The sequence below is a fragment of the Bos indicus genome, chromosome 19, assembly GCF_029378745.1.
Source record: "Bos indicus isolate NIAB-ARS_2022 breed Sahiwal x Tharparkar chromosome 19, NIAB-ARS_B.indTharparkar_mat_pri_1.0, whole genome shotgun sequence".
Taxonomy (NCBI): domain Eukaryota; kingdom Metazoa; phylum Chordata; class Mammalia; order Artiodactyla; family Bovidae; genus Bos; species Bos indicus.
In genome coordinates, this window is record NC_091778.1 from 24,614,210 (window position 1) to 24,638,710 (window position 24,501).

Here is a 24,501-nt window from a genome sequence, read left to right on the forward strand (position 1 = left end):
TCATACTAATTGAAGTCAGAGAAAGATGAATAACATATGCTACCACTTATACACGGAACTTAAAATACTATACAAATGAACTTATGTGCAAAACCAAGACAGACTCACAGACACAGACACCAAACTAAGTTACCAAAGGGGAAAGGGCACAGGGGATGGACAGACTAGTTTGGGATTAGCAGATACAAATTCTATATATAAAATAGAGGACTATAGTCAATATCCTGTAATAAATCATAATGAAAAAGAATATGAAAAGTATGTGTGTGTGTACATATCTATATCCGAATTGCTTTTCTGTATACCAGAAACACAGCATTGTAGATAACTCCTCTAAAAATAAAGAAAAAATTCCTTCTGCTGTTGACACCACCTGAAAGCTCACCAAAGACCCCTGAGAACTAGCCTGGAAGTGGTTGGTTCCTTCACACACTCCCACCCCTTCTCTGCTCCACCCAGAAGTGCTGGCACTCCCAGACCCCTGGCTGGGCTTTTAGGGCCAGAGGGAACCACACAGCCAAAACGATGGGTCAGCTGAGGGTTCAGTGTGGGGAAGGGAGGAGCAGGAAGCATGAGCAGGGTACTCTAGCCCTGAGGATACTGGGTCATCACTGCCAGGGGCAGAGTCTTCATCTCTGACCCGAGTGCTGGGCACAGCATCTGACACTGAGGTGTGTTAGCATCTGACACTGAGGTGTGTTAGGATTCCCTAACCCTGGGCCTTCCCTAAAGTGCAAGTGACCGAACACTTCCTGAAGCTACCAGCAGAGGGAACCAACGTTTCACAAATGAAATGAGCAGGCAAGCTTGTTAAGCAGTAGGGAGGGGCACTGGGCCTGGCCTTTCCTGAGATTAGGTCTTCAGAGAAGGGGACCTCAAGTGATTGATGGCCACCAGGCCCTTCCCCAAGATAACGCCCCCACACACCTCAGACAGACCCACCCCAGGAAGAGAAGCGGAGTCAGTTCCCTGGGCTGCAGTTTCAGGGAGAGTGGACATGGCTGGCCTATGGCTTGGCCCAGCTGACTGCTCCCTGACCTTACTCTCCCTTACCTCCCCACCTGCCAGCCGGCCAAATGGCTGACTTCTTTCTACACTGGGGAGAAAAGATGTTATAGGGTCAAAGGTCTTCAAGGCCCAGCTTAGAACATGGCTCTTTGACCCCGACCTACTTCCTCTTCTTGTTCCTTACCCTGTAAGGACAGCCTTATAGATTGCACACACACTGCCTCCCCCAAGACCTGTTCTAACTACAACCCCAAGAGTGCAGCCCCCTCTCAGGAAGCATCAGGCCCTCCTGTGCACAGACCCTCCAGCTTTTGTGCTGGAACTTTCTGGAGCGTGGGATTCCCCAGCTCCGGGACAGGGCCAGGCCCAGGGGCAGGGTGGCACGTGCTTGGGGACAGCTCTGCACCAGCTGACATAGGACTGCCGCTCCAGACAGGCCCTGGCTGGTCACGTGACCTTAACAAGGCACTCAGCCACCCTCAAACCTGTTTCCTTATCTGCTAGCTGTTGGTCTGTTTACTTCACCGAGCTGTTAAGAGATGAAACAAGATAGTGTTTGTGAAAAATGGTTTGAGGAAGTATAAAGTACTGCACAAGTATGAGGAAGACCAGCGCTGCAGGTCTCAGAGCCTGTTGGGGATGGAGCCTCAGGGATTAGAACGGGAAGGTCCCTTGTCTTTGCAAAACCCACCAGCCTGGAATCTACCAGACCCCAACCCCTCTACAGGAAAAAGATGCCGCCGCTTCTTGCTGGGGCTCTTTCCCTCAAGGTCTCTGCCTCCTTTTGCAACAGAACGACCCAGATGCTGCAGGTGGCAGCTCCGTCTCGGGTTTCAGTGCAGGTTTATTTCAATTTTATATTTTATTCCAGGCAAGTGCTTATTACATGGATAGTATTCATGTCTCAATACCTAATGTCTTGGAGCATGAACAGCCACTAGAATACAGTTCCATAGTAAAAATACAATATGTACAAAATTAGGGTTTTTGTAGTTTTTTGTTTTGTTTTTTTTTTCCCACACAGCAGATGTATCCAAACACATAAAAATCTCTACAGTCTGGGGTCGCTACAATTTATATTTCAGGAAACGGAGACACAGTGACCGAGTCCTCACTGTAAACAAGGGCCACCTCTTCGTGGGGGTGGGGGGTGGGGGTGGGACTCTGGGGTGGGGAGAAGAAGCTGTTCCTGGAGAGGGCAGGGGTTATGGTGACCCCCTAATTCCCCTCCAGGAATTCCCTGCCCTTCTTTGGCCCCCCTAGGAACCAACCTCCCGCTCTCCCCGAGGTAAAGACTCCCAGCCAGTGAGCCACTCTGAACATCAAAAAGTAAAACACGCATGAGAGGTAAGATGTGTGTGTGTGTGTGTGTGTGTGTGTGTGTGTGCGCACGCGCGTGCACACACGTGCGTCCCCCAGGCTGGAAGGGCTAGGGAGGGGAGGGGCAGGCAGTCCCATGGGGTGAGGACAGATGTGGTCCCCACAGCGCTCAGAGGGGAGAGGCCCAAGGAAGGGCTGGGTGGCGGCTGCCCTCTCGGGCACACAGCATCACAGCGTTCACGAACAACGACAAAAACAACAGCAACAACACCCATCGTCACCAATCTGGACATAGTCATTCGGCACTAGATTCTGAGGCCCCCCACTGCAGCGGTGGGGGCGGGGAGGGACGGGGCGGCGGGCGGATGAGGTATCTGTGCATGCCCGAGGGGCGACTGGCTAACAGAACAGTTTCAAGGTGAGCAGGCCTGAGAGGAGGGCAGCTTGCCAGTGCTTCTGTTCCTGGGGGCCAGGCCTGCCCTTCTCTCTCTGCTCTTTCCAATGTCATCACACCAGGAAGAGTAAAACCAGCTCCCCCCCACACAGGGTGATAGTGGCGGCGGCTGCAGGTGCAGAAAGGCAGCAAGCTTGTGAGGCGGGAGCTGCATTTGGGTGGGGGGCGGGGAACAGCGTCACCTCCTAGAAACCTCTGAAGTATCCCTAAGTCTCCCCACCCCGGGAGACAAGAAACAGTCTCCAGGGAGGTTTTCAGGACCAGAAACTGAAAGGGAGTTCCGAGGTGGCTCAATCTACTCAAGACCTCTGTCGGCCTCCTCTGTGAACCATGGAACCACCCCCCTGCCCCGCCCCAACCTATCATTGCAAACTTCACACCCAGGATCACTGGCTCCCCCACCTCCACACACTCTGAAAGGCCACTGGTGAGTGTGTCCAGGTGGGGAGCCGAGTGTGCACGTGTGTAACTGAGTGTGTCTGACACAAGGCCACTTGAAATAAATACCCACATAAAAAGAGCAGCCAAAGCAGTCTGCTGAGGCGAAGGCATGGAGAGCAGTGGCCCTGGCACACAGGCCCCCTCGCTCCTCCCCACCCCAAGCTCAGCCCTGCCCGCAGCCCTATCAGGAAGGCGGTGGCACACAGCAGCGCCCCCTGGGGGAGGGCACATGCAGAACAGCCCGCTGGAGACAGCAGGGGTTCAAAGCAAAGAAAGATGAGCCCAGGGAAGGGGAAGCTGGGGCAGAAGCAACAGTTCTCCGTGGCCTGGCCATGCTCCCTCCCCACAGGTCCCCAGGGCCAAGCCCCTGGACTGTAACCTCCTGATTACCTCACCCACATGGCGCCAGGGTCCTGCAACCCAGACCAGACGCTGGTCCCGTCTCCCAGGCAGCAGGAGGCGTCCAGGCGCACTCATCCCTCCAGGGAGTGCAGAGCACGGAGCAGAGCCCAGGCCTCCTCTCTATCTTCTGGAAGCCAAAGTCAAGTCCAGGGATGGGGACAGGGTCCAGCACACCCTCCTCTCAGGCCAGACCCAGCTGGAGGTCAGCAGGGTGGCTGGGGGAGATAGTCAAGCCCCTCCTCCCTCCCCTCCATCTGCCCTCCTGAAGTCAAGAGCCCAGTGGTAGGGCAGTTGCGGGGGCTTGGAAGCTTGGCAAGGGCTTGGGTTTGGTTTACTACTGGTAGAGAACTCTCTTAACTAGCTTGTTATGATCAATCACAATGACTGCAACCAGCCTGTGAGAGCCCCAGGCTGGGGCACTCACCTGTCTGGAGGGACGCCACACAAGCCACCTCCTAGGACTTGTCCCCTGTAGTCAGAGAACGCCCCCCTCCCCAGTCCCCTTGGATATCAGGGCCAACTCGCTTGAGTCCTGCTTCCCCACGTCCCCCTCCAGAACCCTGGAAGGAGAAGGCTGAGGCTCGGGAGGGGAGGGCCCGGGTGCCCAGCCATCTCACCAGACAGAGCGATAGCAGCAGCAGCAGCACAGGAAGGTGGGCAGGGCGGGGGAGGCGGAAGAACACGACGTCCACATCGCACTGGTGTCAGGGGATGGGTGGGGGACGGGAATGGGAACGGCCCTGGAGCGGGCACCAGGCCAGACAGGTGGCACGTGGGCCAGAGCGTCTCTCATCACTGTCAAGTCCTAGTGCAGCGGGGTGACCCCCTGCCCTGTGCCCAGCTCCTTGAGCCCCCTCCCTCCCCTGGCTCAGAGTCTCTGCACCCCCTTCCCCTAGGAGGCCTGGGGGTGGGTATGGGTAGGGCGGGCCTGGACCTGGCTGGAATGTGTGGAGCTGGTGGGTGGGAGAGTGGGGGACAGGTCTCCCTCCCTGCCCCCGCTGGGGGCCTCTGAGTGGCCTCATCCTCAAGCCAGCTTGAGTGTGCTGACCGGGAAGGAGGGCATGGTGACCATGGTCACAGGGTTAAGCACTGTCTGGCCCACCAACTGGGGGTGGTGCACCACCTGAGCCCCCACAGCTGGCTTTGCCATGACCGTGGCTGGGGGCCCCAGCCCGGCTGTGCCATTCACTTGCTGGTGTGAGAGGGTGTGGGCGATGTGACTCACGGCCACTGGCTGGCTCACTGCCACGGGCTGCGGGTACAGGGGCAGCTGGGAGCCAAGGTGGGCCACGTGGTTGAGGGTGGCAGGGTGCACCGTGATGTGGCTGATGGGGGGCGTGGCCGGTGCCAGCTGCACGGCAGGGCTGGGGGCCGAGGGAGCGATGTGGGCGATGTGCTTGCCCCCCGGCCCCTGGAGAACGTGGTTCACAGTCTGGATGACTGAGGCGTGGGTGGTGGCAGTGTGGGCGATGACTGTGGAGCCGCCCCCGGCCGCGGCCACGAGATGGGCCGGGGCGGGCACCAGCGTTTGGGCCGGGGCCGCTGGTGGGGGCGGAGGGACCGGCAGAGGTGTCTTCTGCTGTGGCGGGGGCTGCTGCCCAGGGAGGTGGGCAGGAGACAGGGCCACAGGCTGGGCGTGCGGGTGTGGGTGTGGAGGCAGAGGCGCGGGGGCCGTGCTGGGCGGTGGCTTCGGCAGCTCCGGGTGGGGGCGATGGCTCAGCTTATGTGGGCCCAGGCCAGCCTGGTCCTCCTCCATGTCCTCGTCTATGTTGTCCTCACCCTCTGTGGAGGGACACGCGGGGAGGGACCGGTCAGGAGGGCTGGGGAATGAGAGCCTGGAGAAGCAGATGCCCCCGGGGCTCTGGGGATGTCACAGGGCCAAGGGTGCGGGCAACGTGGGGTGGGCGGGGCTCACCAGAAGCGGTGGAGGTGGAGGCCTGGTCGTCCTCGGGCTGGCCTGTCTGCCGGAGCACGCGGTCGATCTCCAGCACATCCATCCACTGGCTCAGCTCGTGCTTGAGCTCCGCCAGCCGCTGCTGCGTGGCAATCTTCTCCCGCGCCAGCCGCTCCATCTCATGCTCATATTCTTTCTCTTTCCTCTTCAGGGACTGGAGAACAGGGCAAGTAACAGCAGGGCACCCTGAGCAGGAGCCACAGAGCCCATGGTGCCACCAACATCTCCTTCACCCACCCTCACCTGCGCATCGGGGGCCCAGGCTGCCAGGGAGCTGCGGGAAACCACACCTGCCTCTCGGTCCATGGCTCCACCTAAGGAGGCCCAGCATCTGGGGACAGGCTGTGAGCTCACAAGCAGGTGCAGATTCAGGCCAGTCCCTCCCCTACCCCTACATGATTCTGTCCTGAGGGGCTCTGTTGCCTCTTGCCCCATCCACCCTCCTGGGAGTATCTCCTTCCATTCTGCTGAGAAGGGGAGAAAGGGTAGGAGACTTCTCAGGCAGTGCCCAAGGCCTGCACCGCCATTCACACCATCCTGCCGCTATGGATGCGGATACCACGAGCTACCCTCCATGGAACCCGTTCCTCAAGGATCCCCAGACGATCCTGCCCTTTGTCCCTTCATTATTCACTCGTCTCCTTAACTTCAACGCTCTTGCAGGACGGCCAGCAGATTCTGAGACCCCTACCTCACCTCCTTGACCACCTCCATCTCCTCCTGAACAGCTGCTGACTTGCGCACATCCTCCCCACGGTGCCCACCTGCACCGCCTCGCACGCCACTCTATTCCCACACTCCCCAGGCCCCGGGATGTGGCCTTCCTTCCCCTCCTGGACCTGAGCAGCCTCAGCCACTGAGAAACAGCTCTTAGGAGGACAGCACCTTGGCCTCCATCTGAGCCGCCCTGGAGAAGCCCCTCCCCGCTTGACGCTGAGGCCATCCCGTCACTCAGAACACTGGAGGGCGCTCCTTGTCTGCCACCCGATCTCCCCTTCCACGCCTCCAGGGCCACGGGCCACCTCTCCTCTCGGGGCTGACCCTCCCGGGGCACACTCCCCCATGAGAAGGGTCTCCGGTTTCCCTTCGTCCGATGCTTGTTAGCAGCTCTGGAAGGCCAGCTCCTATTCTGTTCCTCAACTCCCTTCTGCACCGTCTTTCCTTGTTTTCTGTGACCTCCTGTCTGAAACTTTATTAAACTAACACATCTTAAATCCCACAGGCCTCCCCGTGGCCAGCTTTTCCTTGGCCCAGGCATGTCATGACCGCAGGGTTCAACAGACGATGTGGACAATCCTGACCTCCCGAGCTTCTAGTCGCCGAGGCTTGCCAGTCCTGGCCAGGTGTAGGCCCCCATGTATCTCCCTCCTTACCCCTTCAGGTCTCGTCCGCTGGAGCTCCTCCACAGCCCAGCCCCCTCTCACGTCCTCCGGGTACACCAGCCTGCTCTCAGGCTCGCTCGTCTTAGGAGTGGCACCCCACACCGCACCGTTCCCCCTAACCCCAAGCGTTCAATGAGACTGTCAGCCTTAATGAGACTGACACTGGCTCACATGACCCCCTAAGTACTTCCAGTTTTGTTTTTCCATCTCAACACACGCTCTCCCAGTCCAACCCTGTGAGAGGAGTACACACTGTTCTATGGTTAGCTTACATCCCGACACTGCGGGTGGCCAGGACACAGCCATGTGACCTCTTGGCCAAGCACCTGTGAGGACCGGAGGGTGCTAGTCCCCACATCTACCCTGTCTATCCCCATCATCACAGGAGAATCAGTCTCTCATGAGACTTGAGCTTCCCCTGACTCCATTTCCTTTGGGCAGTCTTGCAACAGCCTTTCCCAACTGTTCACCTGAACTCCTGGGCACGCAGGTCTTCAGCTCCACACATGGACTAGGCCCAGCTTCCCCACGCTCCCTCCCGAGTCCCATGTTCCTTGCATTCCTGACCTCACTGGTCAGAGACGCCTCAAGCCATTAGTGCCTGTGACACGTAACCCAGACACGGCCATACTGTGCACTGTCCTGAAAGCCGGCAGCTTTACACTTTTTACACTTTTTGCCAGTCCCAGGCCCCCTCTATCACCCTGGCTTCGAGATTAACCTGCCTCCCCCACCAACATTTCTGCCAGAAAGCTCCCCCATTGCCCCACTCCCCCCACGCACACCCGGCTTCTCCCTGAGAGGCCAGTGGTAGACAGGCCATCGGAAGGGGCCACGGTGATCACGAGGTGTGGGGTGAGTCAGCTCTCAGGCCTGTCCTGAACTCTATGCACTAGCGGGGCCGGCTGACTGCCAGCTCAGAGACAATTAATCAGGAGCCAAAACCCCCACTCCTCACCTAGTCCAGGTCTCCACAGGTATAGACATCCCTGGAAAGTTTTCCCAAGGTCTAACTTTTGTCCCTATTGTTTCATTTTAAGCCCATTTCCTTTCTAAGAAGACTGGATGTGTTGTTTGGTACCTGCCTACCCCACTTCCTGTTTCTGTCCACTTCTCTGAGAACTTTCTTCAAATCCTTTACCTCCAAGGCACTGTGGCTCTGGCTGGGGGCTACAGCCTTCCCAAAGCTTCCTCCCTCAGCACACAACAAAAGTCCTCAGTCTCCACCCTCTCTGTGGTCTCTCTGGTACCCACTTCCAACTCCCATCTCAGCATAGCAACCCTCCTGACCACGTTCAACTTCCAAAATGCATCTTCCTCCCTCCTACTGGAAAAACTCTGGCCTGTGCTGGGCTCTCTGCCCGGCACTTGTCTTGGTCACCCTGGCCTTCAGGTCCCAGCTTAAAGGCCCTTTCCTCAGTAGCAACTTCCCCAACTCCCCCGAACACATGCTGTGACCCCTGTCCTGACTATGCCCTTGGAGCAGATTCCTCTGCTTGGTTATTTTATAATCTGCAGCAAGACCAAACCTAAAGACAGAGTTCTGCACTTTTTCCCTTGCTCCCCACTTATTATCGGCCCAATCAGACACAGGGCTGTCCAAAAAAACCTGAATGAGTGAACGAATAAATGAAGTTGGAGATTTATGGAGAACCTTGTTAAGTTTCCCAGCATTTCTGCTTCTGTTGCCAGCCCCAGGACAAGTATCTTTTACGGACAGCTAGGGGCCACCTTGCTTCCCACTCAGGCCAGGCCCGTATCCCAAATCTGCTGGTTTTACTGAGTCTTTTATTTCTGATGTACTTTCAAATCCACCGTCTTGCAATCAAGGCTTTCTGCCCTAAGTACTTCTATACAGGGAGGAACGCACCGTTCCATCCTTCTTCCTTCTCAACAATTGCTGCTGCTGCTGCTAAGTCGCTTCAGTCATGTCCAACTCTGTGCGACCCCACAGACGCAGCCTACCAAGCTCCTCTGTCCATGGGATTTGCCAGGCAACAGTACTGGAGTGGGATGCCATCGCCTTCTCCCAACAATTGCTATTAAGTTACTATTTACAAATGACCAATTCTCACGTCCTTACCACAAAGATATTATTACTTTTTCCCACTTTAGCGTCATCGCAGTACAAGAGGAAACCGATATTCACAGAAAATGTCGCAGAATTTAGACAGGAATTTGCTCCCAGGCTACATGATTTCCTGTAGCTGAAGGAGTAGCAACTTAAGTCTCCAGCCCGAGTTCTGCAGAAACATCCCAGAAAACACCCTCCCGGAGACCCTCTGAAACTCGACGCTGGGCCCCCTCTCCGCTTCCCCCACCCCTTCCCCCCGCCCCGCCCCCCGCTCACCCCCGCCCCCCCCCCCCGCTCACCCCCGCCCCCCCCCCGCTCACCCCCGCCCCCCCCACCCGGCCACCAACGAGGCCCCGCCCCTCCCGGAGCACGCGCGCACCCACGCGGACCCGGCTTTGCTGCGTCACTCCCCGCTGGCCGCACCCTCCCTCCGCGAGCGCAGGAGTCCCGCCCCCTGCCCAGCCCCGCCAATCCGCGGACCCGGACCCGCCCCTCCCGTGCCGGGAAGCGGCCTGGAGTCGCGCCAGCCCCTCCCCCTTGCCCGGAGGGCGGGCGGAAGGGCGTGCGTTCGCGGGAGGCCGAGAGGGAGCTGCCGGCTGGGAGTAGTCCCGACGCTGCGCCTCCGCCCGCCTCCTTCGACAAGTCAGGCTCCGGTTACCTCAGGGCTGTGACCCCGCAGTCGAGGCCGGGGGAGGGCTGGCCCACCGGAGCCGTGACGCTGCCCATCCCCTCAGCTTCCCTAGGGAGCCGACTGGGAGACCCCGAAGCTGCCCCCGCAGTCCGGGAGGCCTAAATCCCTCCCACTCCTCAACGGCTACCTCCCGGCTCCAAGGCAGCCGAGCGTGGCCGCCTGCCCCACCCCCACAGCCTCCTTCCCGGCACACGGAACCCTCGGCGGGTTTCCAGGGAAACCAAACTCGGGCCGTCATGGCAACGGTCTTATCTGTCGGGCACCCCCCTTCCCCGTACAGCCCAGAGGAGCCAGTGCCCAAAGGCAGGGGACACACGGCAAGGAGGGCGCCTTGAAAAAGGGCTTCTTTTAAATCCTGGGGGAGGCAGAACGTAAGGTTTTAGGTTCGGTGACCCCCAGGGCTACTCGTCATCCAGAGTGCTGCATTTCCCCTTCCCCAAGGTTTAATCCTCAAAGTCGGGAGATGGCATCTACGTGTGCTCACTGCAAGGATCTTGATCCTTTTGAGCTAAAAGTCCGGGGCGCGCGGTGGGGTGGGGCGTATTTCATGGGTTCCACTGTGGTAAGCGAGCCACGCCCAGCACCCCCCCACCCCCCAAGATAGAGTCTGGGGCCGAATCCGGTTCCCGCCCAGCACTGCGGGGGCGATGGAGGCACCGGTTGCCCTACGTCCTTCCCATTCGCCGGGCAGTAGCGCGCGGCAGGCGGTAAGGCGGGGCAGATTCCGGGCTGACACCGAGTCGCGGGGGCCGTGCAGATGGCAGGGCTCCGTAAGGCCGCCCGGCGGGGGAGGGGAGCCGAGCGCCAGCGCCGCGCTCCCCCGCGCACGCGCGCCGGTCACGCCGCCTCCACCCGGGTGGGGAGCCCCACTGACGTCAGCTGGGCCATGTGCTCGGCGCCCGCGTGGAGGCGGGCGGGGCCGCATGGGGGGGAGGCGGGGCGTGCGGGGAGGCGGGGCGTGCAGGCAGCCTGCGCGGCGGCGGTCTCCCGCCCTTCTCTGGGCCTTGCTTCTCCCCCCAGCCCGCATACCTGAATGTACCGCAGCGCCGTCCGCAACACGCTCAGATTCGATGTCTTCTTGTCGTCCACGTTGGGGATGTTGCGCTTCAGGGTCTCAAAGCATTCCTTGAGATGGGCCCTCCTGGGGAAAGGGAGCAGGGCCGGTCAGCCAGCGTCAGGGGCGGGAGGGAAGGTCCAAGGAGAGCTTGGGGACCAAGGATGGGACCTTCCGGGTAGCTGGCGGGGGCGGGCTCAGAGTCACAAGCTCACACACACACACACACACACACCTGTTCTTCTCCAGCTTGTTGTGGACTTCTCTGGTTCCGATTCTGAAATCCAGACAGACAGGGAGCTCAGGGAGGAGGGCCCAATTAGGTGGCCTTCCCACCCCCTGCCCCCACCCTCCCCAAATGCCACAGGCTTTTTGTCCCTGACATTCTCTCCCTAGGGAAGCAGCGATGAAAACTGTTGGCCCTGTGTCCTGGTGCATACGCCCTCTGGAGGGCACGGGTAGGCTCATAATTCACAACCCCTTCATATTCCACCCAACCCGTGCACCTGTGAAGGGCTCCTGGGATTGGGAGAAATAGCCAGTGGACCCTAGCCCTCACCCAGGAAGTCCAAAGGCCTGGTGATTCCATCAGACCCAACCTTGGAAGGGGTCAGAGAAGCCTAAGAACAACAGAGGGCAATGACCATTCCCCACTCCCCAGGGTGGGGATGGTCCCAGCACAGTGAGAACATATCCAGATATAGGAGGGTGCAGCTCTGACAGGCTAGCTGGGAGGGCACTTTCTCTTGCACACACAGCCCCAGCTGTGGGCAGTTCTCTCCATCCCACCAGCCCCGACTCTGCCACACCTCACTCACCCCCCAGGCCTCTTCTTCTGTTCGCTGGATTTGACTTCTTCAGCAGGTGCCAGCTTCAGGGTTCCAAGCGTGGATGGAGGTGGCTGTGGGGGAGCCAGCTGGGGCTGGACTCCAGGGTGTGGCGCAATAGTCAGGATGGGGGTGGGCAGGGGCTGCAAGGGCTTGGGGCTGCCAGTGGGCGGAACAGTGGCTTTGGAGTCCGGCAGTAGAGGAGCAGGAGTGGGCACCTGCGGCCTGGTGGGAAGGGGGGCAGGCTCCTTAATGCTGAGTCCAGGGGTGCTGACCAGGGCTGGCTGGCGAGGCGCCAGGGGCAGAGGCTGGGCCGTGGGGGGTAGTGGCGGGGGTGGGGGCAGAGGCTGAGGGGAGTTGGTCACTACTGGAATAGGAATGACAGTCAGTGGGGTTGGGGTGGCCAGTGGTGGCGGGGGTGCTGGCGGAGGGGCTGGCGGTGACAGAGGCAAAGGCGGTGCCTCAGTGCGGGGCTCCTCCACCGGCATGGTGTGGGCCAGCCGGGCCAGGCTGTTGGCCTTCTTCTGCTCTTGCTCCCGCTCCCGCTCCAGGCGAAGCCTTTCCTGTTCCTCTGCACAGAGAGAACACAGTGGTCTCTCAGCAGGGCCTGCTGTCCTGGGCGCCCCAGCTCCCCTTGTCCTCCCAACTGTAACCCATCCTGACCCCATGCCAGGGACCACCCAGTGACAGCACAAATACATACACTCATCCACACCCAGCCAGGCACAGGGCACAGCAGTGAACAAATAAAACAGACTCCTGATCCTTGCTGTTGAGGAGCTCATAGACCAGGGGAGGAGGGGCATAGGACAAATCACAGGATTAACAACCCAGGTTGTGGGAAGAGAGGGGCTATGGAAGGACAGAGCAGAAGCTGTCAGTGAGCGTGCGGGAGGAGGCCTGGCACACTGCAGGTTGAAGTGTTAAGCAGGTGATGGGCAGGGGCAACAAGGCTGAGGAGAGGGAGTGGTAGATGAGGTTGGGAGAGGCCAGTCCACAAGTGATCTCACAGGAGAAGAGAAAGTGCAAGTCACTCAGTCGTGTCTGACTCTTTGCAACTCTATGGACTATACAGTCCACGGAATTCTCCAGGCCAGAATACTGGAGTAGGTAGCCTTTGCCTTCTCCAAGGTATCTTCCCAACCCAGGGATTGAACCCAGGTCTCCTGCACTGCAGGCAGATTCTTTACCAGCTGAGCCATGAGGGAAGCCCAAGAATACTGGTGTGGGTGGCCTATCCCTTCTCCAGCGGATATTCCTGACCCAGGAATCGAACCGGGGTCTCCTCCATTGCAGGTGGATTCTTTACCAACTGAGCTATCAAGGAAGCCCCACAGGAGAAGAGAAGAGGCAGTCAAATCCTAGATTCTGGGGAGCTACCTTCTAGAGGGCAGGCATTACCTTCATTTCACAGATGAGACAAATTAGCTTTAAGAGGCAAAATGATTTGTTGAGGGTCATACTGCAAATAAACACACACACACCCCCTACACCCATGTGTCTCACAAGAGCCCCACACTGCAAGCAGGGAGGGGACATCGCCTTCAGCCCACACATGAGACAACAAGGCCTGGGACTCAGGACTGCCAGGCTAGGTCCCAAAGCCTGTTTCCTCAATCGCGGTTTATACCCCAAATGCTCCTGGTCTTTCTCTGCCCTTGGTTGTGCTGGAACTTATTCCACCACCACCAGCAGGAGACTAGAAAGGGAAGAGGCAAGCAGAAAGGAAAGCAGGGCTTTTTAACAGGGGTTGAACAAGGCAAAGAGTTCCAACAACCTTGCACGCCTCAGTTCAGCATCTCTACTGAAAGCCCCACCAGAAGGGGAGGCCTGCTCAGCGGTGGGCGGAGAACAGGGCCAAGGGAGAAGCCCCTCCTGATTGAGACGCCCCTCTCCATCCCCACCCTGCCTCATCCCCTCCCAGGCCCCACCATTCCAGTTCCCTGGCTATAGGCTGGGGCCAGGGAGCAGGCCAGCCCTCCCCTCCTGCCCGATTCACCACACTGCTGACTAACAGAGCTGACAGCACAAAGCGGACACGCCCCAAACACACCACCACCCACAAGGGGTGGGGCTGGGGGGGCAAGGCTGGCCAAGTGCCCCTGTAGGAGAGGATAGCATCACCCTCTCCACAGGTCTTTGGGCCAGGGACCCCAGAAAACATGCAGCCTCGGGGCCCTTTGGCCAATCAACCACTGGTGTGTGTGCCAGGCCTGCTCAGAGCCCCTCCTCCTGCCGAGAAGAAGAGGTGCAGGAGGAAGTAGGGGGAAGTGTTCTGAGAGGGGAAGCGCTCAGTGGTTTCCCAGCAGCCAGCATTCAAGGGCTGGAGTCAGCAAGCACAGCCTCTTCCGTGTCTCCCCCGGCCCCTCAGGAAGGGAAGCTGCCCGGCCTGCTGCTTTACAGCCACCAGCACTGGCTTCCTTTGCGGCCCTGGAGAAAACCCACCCTCTGTGCTCCCCTTTCCACACTGGGAAAGAAACCTGCTGAGTTCAGTCAAGGAGACCTTCTCAGGCCCAGCCCAGGACACCCCGAGTGCACTCCGCACCTCCCCAGACCCCAACCCCAAGACAAGGTCCCGGAGCTCGAAGCCCAACACAGCCCTACCTCCATTCCTTTGAGCCAGGACCTGGGCTTTCACTGGCCTCGGGGCAAGTGTGCCCCTCTCCCACAAGCAGGGCGACAGACAGGGCCTCAGGCCCCAAGGTCAGGGGCTCTGGAGACCCAGAGTGGAGGCAAACCTCAGAGTCTCCGTACTTCCTTTCTTGTATTCCCCATGTATAAAGGCAACTCCAAAGCTCCACCAGAAGATGGCAACCTCCTTCTCATATATCCTCTCTCTTCGGGAGCCAGGCAGGTGCCAGGCTCACAGGTGCCAGGAAGGGCCCAGGTGAATGGCCAAGATCTATCACACCTGGATCAGCATGAAAAAGCTTAACTGACGCTGAAGAGGGTGGCAGTCCAGGCCAGATCCAGCCCACTAAAGCCTCCTGTCTCCTCCTGGCCGGTTCTGACCCATCCCTTGCCCAGTATGGTCCCTTCTCCTGTGCACTGGGAAGAGGGAAACAGAGCGTGCGGAGCAAATGAGTGTCAGCAATATGAGTTTAAGCTCCTAAATACTGCTGCACCCTCTTCTCACTCCCATACATGCACACACATACTCTGGCACCTTCCCCGGGCTCTGCCCAGAAGCTGCCCCCAGAGAACTGAGCACCACCCTTCTGGGTGACCCGGGGGCCAAGGCTACAGCCCCCAATGAAGAGTACAGGCTTTGTGCTTTCCCCGAAGCCACTGTGGCCCAGGACCTCAGCCGGCACACAGCTGGGGCCAGAGGAGACCGTATCAGGGGCCTCCCAATGTTCAGGGGGGTTCTCCCCTTCTACATGTAATAGGGACAGTGGTGCACAAGGCAGGCACAGGGTGGGACTAGCTCAGAAGAGGGTCTCATTTGAGTCAACTTCTCTGATTGATAGCAATGACCAGGCCTTCATGCTGGCCACCAGGATGGCCTCGCCCTCCCCTTTCCCCTCGTGTACCAACATGAAGGTGCACACACATCCTTGGACTCATCACGTGAACAGAGTGGCTGGTCTAGGTCAGAAAACAGTCACTTGAGGCTTGAAGTTGAATGGGGGCCCAGACAAAAGGATCCCTGTTCAGGGCTGCCCATCAGGTACACACTCCCCAGAAAGCAGTTCTGGTCAGCAAGCTCCGCAGCAGCACCCCCACTTCTCTTCCATTTCTCACCACCCCGACTTAGAGAACAAAACCTCTAGTAGGAGCAAAAAATGAATTCTAGAGATTAGGCTGCTGCAGCCAAATCAAGCTATCTGTACATGAGTTTTGGGAGTAAATCTGGCTTTCCAGCATCCATCCATCCATCCCCTAAGACCTCCTGCTCCACCAACAAGAAGCCTTAACTGCCTGCCTCTAGTTCTCACCACCTGGGGGAGGGGCAGCGCGCTACAACTTCTTAGTGGAGAGCCATACCCAGGTTCCTTCCAAGTGTTGCAGACGTCATCCTTGTGATTCTTACTCTCAGCTCTGGACTGACTAATTTCAGAAAGGGTGGCAGACACTGACAGTGAGCGTTTACTCCCCTCCCTTACACGGCCAACCAGTCTGCGGGGTAAGTGAAGGTGAAGTGAGTGTTCCTTTGGTCAATCCTGCCGCCTCTAGCACAGTGGGCGGTACACAGTGGGGACACAATAGGGACTCCTGAACTGCATTGTGGATGGCGGTAGCAGGTGACTCAATCTCTCCAAATCTTGTGCACGCTCCTCCCCGAGCCGCGCTGGTCCCGCACGCAGGACAATCTCGGTCACCACCTGCACTGTCCACCGCCTGACCCTGATCTGGACCTCGAAGAAAGGGGGAGGGGCGCGTGAGCCGACGTCCTGACCCCTCAGTTCCGAAAACCCAAGCGTTCTCAGTCTAGCGTATCTCAAGTGACTCTTGACCTTGAGAGGCCGGACGAACCGACTCGGCCAGCCGGCAGACCCGCTGCTCCCCCGCCCGTGGCCTGCTGCTACTCCCCCCGCCCGCAGCGGCGGCGGTACACGCTGCAGGCGCGCGCGCGCACACAACACACACTACTACCTCCTGCATGACTCATCATTGAAGCAACAATAGGCAGAAAGGAAAGGAGGGCGAAGCACTCTCTCCACCACAATCCACCCGACCGGGGGCTGGGGGTAGGGCTGGAGGGGGCAGCAGTCCCCGGATACTGCACACACGCTGCCGATCCAGGGCTGCGACCCTCGCAGCAGTCCGGAAAACGGAGGTCTTCCCCTGGCCCCTATTTCTGCAGCACCCTGAAGCTGGGGCCACCAACAAGGGCGCGTGGAGATAAGGGCACCTGAAATCTCCGTCTCCCCGCTTCGAGAGAACACCAAAGTTTGCCCCTTCTTGCCCGGCTCATTTCACATCGCGGTCAGGGGTGCTGCCAGGGGGTCCTGGTGAGAACGTTCTGGGCGGGTGGGGTTAGTGGGAGCATGTGAGCTCTATATATCCCGTCGCTCGGCGATTCTGAGGGTTTCCCTCGCCCCAGGAGCAAAAACGGGAGGCCGGGGCGAGAACCGACAGGTGAGCTCGGCTCCTCCCACGTAGGGCAAAGGCTCTACCAGGCAGATGCCCAGCGGCCACAGCCAGGGCCCAACCCGGCGCAAGGCCCCTCGTCAGCCCCGCCCAGGCCCCGCCCCCAGCCGAGCACTAGGCTGCGGGGAGGGGCTGGGCCGCGCTGTCCCCAGCGGGAGTGTCCCCCGTGCACGTGGTCGGGGGCGGGGCCGGTCCACGTCACCACCCGGTGTAACCAACGGGCTTGGAACGCAGGCACACGCAACATTCCAGCCGAGAGCGGGTTTGGAACGCGTAGACACGCCACATTCCACACCGGCTAAAGTGGGGCGCAGTAAGGGGGGCCCGGGGTCTGCCCCCGGCGACCTGCTGGCCGTCTCGCAGATGTCCAGTGAGCCCGGCTCTCACCCAAACCCATGTCGCGCGACCCAGCCCAGCTTTGGGAGGCGGGGTCAGGCGGGGCTGGCCAGGATCATAAGACACGCGATGTCATTTCATTCTGCAAAGGCCGCCTCCGCCCCAAGAGGCGCGTAGATCTGCCGGGAGCGCCCCCCGCACCCTCCCCACAGGGCCAGGGAAGCCGGGGAGCTGCTCCGCGTAGAGTAATTCCACCCCCCACTCCGTTACACACACGCCGACTCGTGTGCACTAGACACTCGCCCGTGTACACGTCCGTCCATCCGCTCTCATCGAGGTTCGCATCACACATACCCCCGTGCATACACGCACACTCGCGCTGGTCTACCACCCCCACGCAACACCATTCCTCACCCCACCCCCCCGGCTCGCACATCTTCATCCCTACCGAGGGCACAGCTGGCCCACAGCAAAAGAGACCCCCATGAAAGGTGCACAAGAGGTGGTAGGCAGTTGGGGTGGCGCCTACAGGAGCCGGGTCCCTCGCTGCATGTTAATGAATTCATTAATTAATTTCACTGCCCACAACACTCCTCCCCGGGCGGCGGCTCGCGCGCGGATCTTTGCACTGCTCGGCTTCGCGGGCCGCCCGGGAGCGGGTACCGCGCGCGGTTTCGCGTAGGCTCGGGGACCGGGGTCGCTCGCCTCCCTTTCCCTGGTGCCCCAGGGGCCCAGCCCGGCCGCTCACCACGTGCTCTCTGTTGTTGCTGTGCTTGCCATTCCAGGAAGCGGGCCGCCTCCAGTAGCGTCTCTATGCTCATCGCGCCGAGAGCTGCCGGGGGCGCGCCGGGGCCGAGACTGCGGCCCGCGAGCCGGGCACAGGTCAGGCTGGCGGGCAGGCAGGAGGGAGGGATCAGCTCCGGGGGGCGTCAGGACTGGGCGGCGCAGCGCACTCCGCAGGGAAGAACGGGGGAGCACAGGAAGAAAAATCAATGTCTCCCCAGATATTTGCAAAATGTAATTTGCAAATTTAAAAAAATCTGATGCAAAAAAAAAAAAAAGGCGGCACTGCCTCCCTCCTTCCCCTCCCTCTCTTCCTCCCTTCTGATGCCTCCCGCCCCGCGGCCCCCAGGAGTCCCGCCGACAAGAAAAGGCTTTGCAACAAGATGGCGAGGAGGCACAGACACACACAACAAGGGAAGGAGCCGCGCTGCCCCCGGCCGCCGCCCCCGCTACTACACCGGGGCCGCAGCCAAAGCCCGGACCGGAGCCCCCGCCCGTAGGGCCCCGGCGTCTCAAGAAGGGAGGGGCGGGGCCCGGGCGGCCTGGCCCCGCCCACTCGAGACCGCGCGCGCACACGTGGCCTGGGTGGGGGCGGGAGAAGCTCCAGCCGGGTTCGCGCCCTGCATTTCCGCTCTCCCGCCTCGCCCCGCCCCGATTGCAAGCCACAAGTTGAGCAACGGCTGCGTGTTAGGGTCATTCACAACGAAATTTGTCCTGCTGGAGGTAAAGAAGGGTGAAAAATTCAGGACTTAAGTTTAGCTCAAATAATATTCCAGGTCAGGGAAACCTAGGTTGGTAAAGACTGGCCTGACCCCTGGGTCTCCGCTTTCTACCTACACGTGACCTAATTCCTGCAACCATCCTGCTGTCGCAATTCCCCCGGGATCCGCCCCTGGGCGGAGCTGACGGCTGGAGGCTGCCAGAGAACCCGCGAAGGGAGCGGAGTGGAAATCCGATTCCGCGTTTTGTCTCCGTTCCTCCCCCCGCAGTGCGTTCGCATCCTATTAGGCGACGTCACCGGGCCGCGGGCCAATGGGCGGGCAGGACAACACGGCATGGAGCAGCTCCACATGGACACCCCGCGCCGCCAGCCCTGTGTTTAAAGGGCCAGTGTCTAGCAGGGTCACATTCGCGGGTGCGGATGGGGCCACTGTGTGGAGAGTGGGACGCTGAGAGGGAAATTCTACAGTTGTACCCTACCTGCTGTTTACTTTTCACCAACCTCCTTTTAAAACTGAGTCTCTTTCCTTCCTTCCCCTAGACTCTCGTCTTTGTCCACGCGCGTCTGATGCGGGTGGAGAGTCCGACTGTGTCTCCCCAGAGGCCGCCCTTTGCTCTGGGGCCGGGCTCAGGGCGGTTACGACTTAGGCGTCCACAGCCTAGACCAAGGGGGTGTGGCGCAAATCGGGAACAACAACGTGGAGGGCGGAAGCCCGGCCCTCGCATGGCTGGACTACTGAGGCCGCGGGGCGGGGCCAGTCCGCCAAGCCACAACCGCGCTCGCCGCTAGGGCGGGACCCGGGCTGGCACTCCCAACGGTGGCTTCTAGTATTAGAGTTTGGGGCTGCCTGGGGTTACAGTTAACAAATTAGACCTTTGAGGTCAGCCCAGGTGGCTCAATGGTAAAGAACCCACCTGCCAATGAAGGAGACCCGAGTTAAATCCCTGGGTGGGGAAAGATTCCCTGGAGAAGGGATTGGCAACCCTCTTCAGTATTCCTGTCTGGGAAATCCCATTGACTGAAGAGCCTGGTGGGCTACATTCCATTGGGTCACAAAAAGAGTCGGAGACGACTTAGCCATTAAACAACAAAATACCCCAATTCTCTGATTTTGCAGTTAAGGAAACTGAGGTCCAGAGATGAGAAAGTACTTGTCTAAGGCCACTCAGTAGTCCAGTTGCTCCTTGCCGGGTAGGAGGAGCATTTATCCCCAGACTGCACAGATAACTCTTCTAAAGACAGTTCTGGGTCAGGGCCCCCAGTTAGAAAACAGTGGTGGAGGAGTATCAAACTGCTCACATGGGAAAGGGGAGTCTGACCACTTAACACTGCTAGACACATATAAAGCTGGTACAGATGATGTTTGCTGGCTTCATGCCTTTCGTTTGAGGGCATAATGCATCCCAGGGAAAGAAAGCCTGCACAGACTGGAAATTGAGAACCTAGTGAACAGGAGGAAAGGGGTTGTTTGCCAGCACCAGTTTACAGAGGGCTCTTATCTTTCCACAGTTACTGCCCCAGCATCTGTAGCTGAGCAGAGAGAGGCCATTACACACGAGTGACTGGGTGACATTGGCTTTATTTATGTTGAAGTTGAAAAGCAACAGGGGATCAGGGCATTAAAGAACAATTTCTTCTTTGCAGGATGAATGCTTCTTTCCTGGGAAGGCTTTGATCAGTGCTGGTCCCAACATTGCTTCTTTTAAGGTTATCTGCCACCTAAGACTGTATGTATGTATGTATGCATGTGTGTGTGTGTGTGTGTGTGTGTGGCTTCAGTCACGTCTGACTCTGCGACCCCAAGGACTGTAGCCTGCTAGTCTCCTCTATCCATGATTCTCCAGGCAAGAATACTGGAGTGGTTGCCATACCCTCCAGGGGATCTTCCCGACCCAGGGATTGAACCCAAATCTCCAGTATTGCAGGCTGATTCTTCACCCACTGGGGGTATATGTATATGTATATATATATATATGTGTGTGTATAGGAGAAGACAATGGCAACCCACTCCAGTACTCTTGCTTGGAAAATCCTATGGACAGAGGGGCCTGGTAGGCTGCGGTCCATGGGGTCTCGAAGAGTCGGACACGACTGAGCGACTTCACTTTCACTTTCATGCATTGGAGAAGGAAATGGCAACCCACTCGTGTTCTTGCCTGGAAAATCCCAGGGACGGGGGAGCCTGGTGGGCTGCCGTCTATGGGGTCGCACAGAGTCAGACACGACTGAAGCGACTTAGCAGCAGCAGTATATATGTGTGTGTGTGTGTATATATATGTGTGTGTATATATATATATATATAGGCTTCCCAGGTGGCTCAGTTCTGGCCTAGAGAATCCCATGGACAGAGAAGCCTGGCAGGCTACAGTCCAGAAGGGTGCAAAGTCGGACACGACCGAAGCGACTCAGCATGGACACACATGTATGTACACATGAACTAGTCTAATATATATCTAAGTGACTTGAGATAATGTTGTTCGCCAAGTTCTCATTTTGTTAGGGGCTAGCACTGTACCATTCTGCCCAGTGGCCCGGGATGCTCAGAGAGCTACCTCCAACTGTACCCTTCTGCCTTCTTCAAGTGGTCATGACATTTTTAGAGCCCTGAAGTCTCTTCTGGCGACTGAAGTCCAATTCTTCTGACTCATCAGGGACCCAGCTCTGTCACATCACAAAGGCAACCCTCTGAAAAGTAGTGTTCTGAAGACAGCTTTGCCTTCAGGGGTGGGGAAGCAGGAGGTAAAAGTGGGGTGAACAGAATTCAAATGCCAACCTCTCCCTTGTCCCCAATAACCCATCTGGTCCGGAGATTAGTGGAGATGCTCACTGTTTAAAACAAACAGCCTTCCTGGCTTCACATGATCATCTGTTTATTTGGGTCATGCGGGGACAGCAGCCAGGGGATGTTAGGCAAAAGCAAGGGTTTAGAAAGGAGGCTTTTCCTGGGCTTGTTGCTGCATGCAGGAGCCTGAAAACGGCCAGACAGGGTTTCTCATCAACCAAGGTTACTCTAGTTGGGGAATGGACAGTGGGGGTGAGAGATACCATTTAGGTAGTAAGGGGGAGGGTAAAAGGAGAGGAATGAATAGGGCTGCTTAATGTTTTAGCCCAACTTCCTGTTGCAAGAGGGTGGAACTCAGGTAGAAGCTGGCCATTGTTGTATTCCTTCAGGGGAAAGTCTTTTTGATGTTTCAGCAGAAAGGTTAGCATGTTTTGGATGTAAGCCAAAGCCCAGCCATTTCCAAAAAGTTGTTCCTAAATGGCTTCCAGTGCTTAGTATCTTTGGGGCAGGAGGAAACCTGGCCCATCCGTCACTGTGTAATTCTCATGAGAGGATTTCTGTTTCCACTCTTCCTCCTGAAGTCTTTTGCACCCCAGTGCCCAGTTTGGCCCCCTTGATTTTTCTCTCTTGGCTATGCTGCTCAGCTTGCTGGATCTTAAGTTCCTCAACCAGGTATCAAACCTGGATCTGTGATAGTGAAAGCGCCAGCCCTTACCACTGGCGTGCCCTGCGTGCTAAGTCATTTCAGTTGTGTCTGACTCTGCAACCCCATGGACTGTGGCCCGCCAGGCTCCTCTGTCCATGGGATGGATTCTCCTGGCAAGAATACTGGAGTGGATTGCCATGTCCTCTTCCAGGAGATCTTTCTGACCAGGTACTGAACCCGTGTCTCACGTCTCTTGCATTGGCAGTAGATTCTTTACCACTAGCACCACCTGGGAAGCCCCCTTACCACTGGACCACCAGGGAATTCCCAACCTCCTCAATTTTTCAGTATGTGGAGCTAGTGACATTCCTTAATGAGACAATCTCCCATCACCCCACCATTCATCCCAACAAAGCTCTACATATATACACAAATCTTAAGATATAGATTTGATATAGATATACACATACCTAAGAACTACAAAGATCAGTTCTCTGACGCTACAAAGCATAAAAGTAATAAGATAGGGGGAAAGGTGTGAAGCCAAAGTACAAATATACCAGGTCCCAAGTCGCACATGCCCTAACCCTTCAGGCCTGACTTCTCAAACTATGCACGTTGTCTTAGGAGAGCTTTTCACCTACTACAGTTAAAACAAGAGCAAAGGGAGAAAGTCAGCTGTGCAATGAAGAGGGAAAGACAGAAGACTAAATACACTAAGGGACACACTGCAAGATGTTCACAGATCCTGTGTGTCAAGCATAGAGCCCAGACACTGGGCTCTCCTTGTAGCCAAGGCCAGAGTGGGATAAAAGGTCGGAGTTGAACTCAATCCCACAGTGATACATGGAAAAAGTAAAGCTTTGCTCTTTCCCACCATGCTGGATGTAGCACAAGAAATCCTAGGACCATAAAAGCATCTGTGAGGGTACTGATCTACCCATTTTAGAAAGTTAGGTTCCCAGATAATCATATTTTTCTAATAAGTGAATTAAGTGGATTTAAGGCTGGGTTAGCAAACTGAACCTGATGCCTGATGAGATCAGTCTGGATGATGATGAGCAGGATTCCAAATTACTTTCTTAGAGGTGTATCCTATAGGGCATGCATTCAATTGCAGTAAAGTGGGCTCCCCAGAGCTGGAAGTTTTCACCTGAGTCCTCATCTGCCTTCCTCTATTCCTGGCGAGCTGTCAAAGGACTTCTCCTAAACCGAAGAAACAGACAGTCAAGTTCAACCTTCCCGTCCACTGACTCCCTCTTCATTGGCTCACATGATGTTAGAGCTAGGAGAGTTATGATCACCTAAATCAATCTCCCAAGTGGTGTTTTATCCAAGGTCACAATGCTGCTTAGTATCAGCTGGGGTGAGGAGTGGCTTGGTTCTCCTCAATGTGGGACAGCCCAGCACAGGGATGAGGGTCCGAAAACCTCCCAGCAATAGCTGATGATGGGGAGCTGGCTGAAGACAGAATCACTGACTTTGCTTAGCAGGTGAGTGAGAAGGCAAGGAGAGAATTTAACTTAGGATCCAAGGGCTCAGATGACCTCCAGGGACACTGTAACTGCCTCAGGCTGCTCTGAGGAATGAAGAGCTAGCCTGGGTTGACAGCCATTCCTCGCTGGCGCTGTCTGGCCTGAAAAGGTGACTGGGGGAAAGGGGCAGATTTTTATCCAGGCAGACGCCCTGGGTGTGGACACTGAGTAATAAGGAAAGAAATGCAGTTCAGAAGCAAATAGGGAGGAGCCACACACACTGAGCTTTTCTGAGAAACCAAAGTGGCTGGCAAGCAAGCTATGCAGCTAGAGAGATGGGGGCTGTGAATGACTAGGGAAGGAGGAAGCTGGTCAGGGTGGAAAGACAGATGGGAAAGGTCGAGGACTTTGGTTACTCCTTTGAAGCAAGAAAAAAAAAGGCGGCTTCATGAGAGTAAGTTAATTCAGGTCATGGGAGTGAGACTGGGCAAAGTTATTAGTAAAGACAGGCAGAGTTTTTGCCATGTGAGTCAAGAGCCAGCTGGACCCGAAGGCTCCTCCCAGGGCAGAGGGGCTGGAATGCAATCAGCGCCCCAGAAAGGACTCTCCATCTAGGTCCCAGCCAATCTCAGCTCACAGGTAAAAGCAAGGCTGCAGATCAAGTCTTTAAAACCCAAGGTATCAGTTGCCTGCACTAGTGACTGGTGCCCCTCAAGCCAGAAGAGGGTGTGAGGCCTGCAGCAGTGGCCTCTTACTGGCCGGACCAGCCTGATCTAGGGTGCAGCTCCACGCCCACAATAGGATTTCTTACCAAGGGCCCAGGGCCCATCAGGAGAGTCTATATGGGGCAGTGCTGGGGACACCCTACACTCTCCAGGAGCCATGTTCCAGCCAGTGACTCCTCCCACTTCAAGGCTGGAGGCTGGGATAGGACAGACTCAACTTGTTCCCCAGCCCCCAGCCCTCTTGAGTCCGGGTTCCCATCAGACACCTCACAGGGCAGGCAGGGCTAGAGCTCACCAGCCATCTCTCAGAAGAGTTACTCTGTGGTAACTCT

General features: G+C 57.4%; 1 protein-coding gene across 3 annotated transcripts; it reads right to left on the bottom strand.

Annotated features, from left to right (window-relative positions):
• Positions 1-1,834: 1,834 nt before the first annotated feature.
• On the bottom strand, positions 1,835-18,233 carry MNT (MAX network transcriptional repressor). Of its 3 annotated transcripts, none has more exons than XM_070774309.1 (6): positions 17,786-18,226; positions 11,599-12,178; positions 11,016-11,057; positions 10,756-10,867; positions 5,541-5,733; positions 1,835-5,407 (listed from the first exon to the last, which is right to left on the bottom strand). In XM_070774309.1, the coding sequence occupies exons 1-6, from the start codon at positions 17,856-17,858 to the stop codon at positions 4,650-4,652; spliced, it is 1,758 nt and encodes a 585-aa protein (XP_070630410.1). In that variant the 5' UTR covers positions 17,859-18,226; the 3' UTR covers positions 1,835-4,649. The 3 variants fall into 3 exon arrangements, with proteins under 3 accessions (XP_070630410.1, XP_070630412.1, XP_070630411.1); XM_070774311.1 differs by lacking the exon at positions 17,786-18,226 and adding an exon at positions 16,463-16,755; XM_070774310.1 differs by lacking the exon at positions 11,016-11,057 and having other exon boundaries at positions 17,786-18,233.
• Between the last annotated feature and the right edge of the window lie 6,268 nt (positions 18,234-24,501).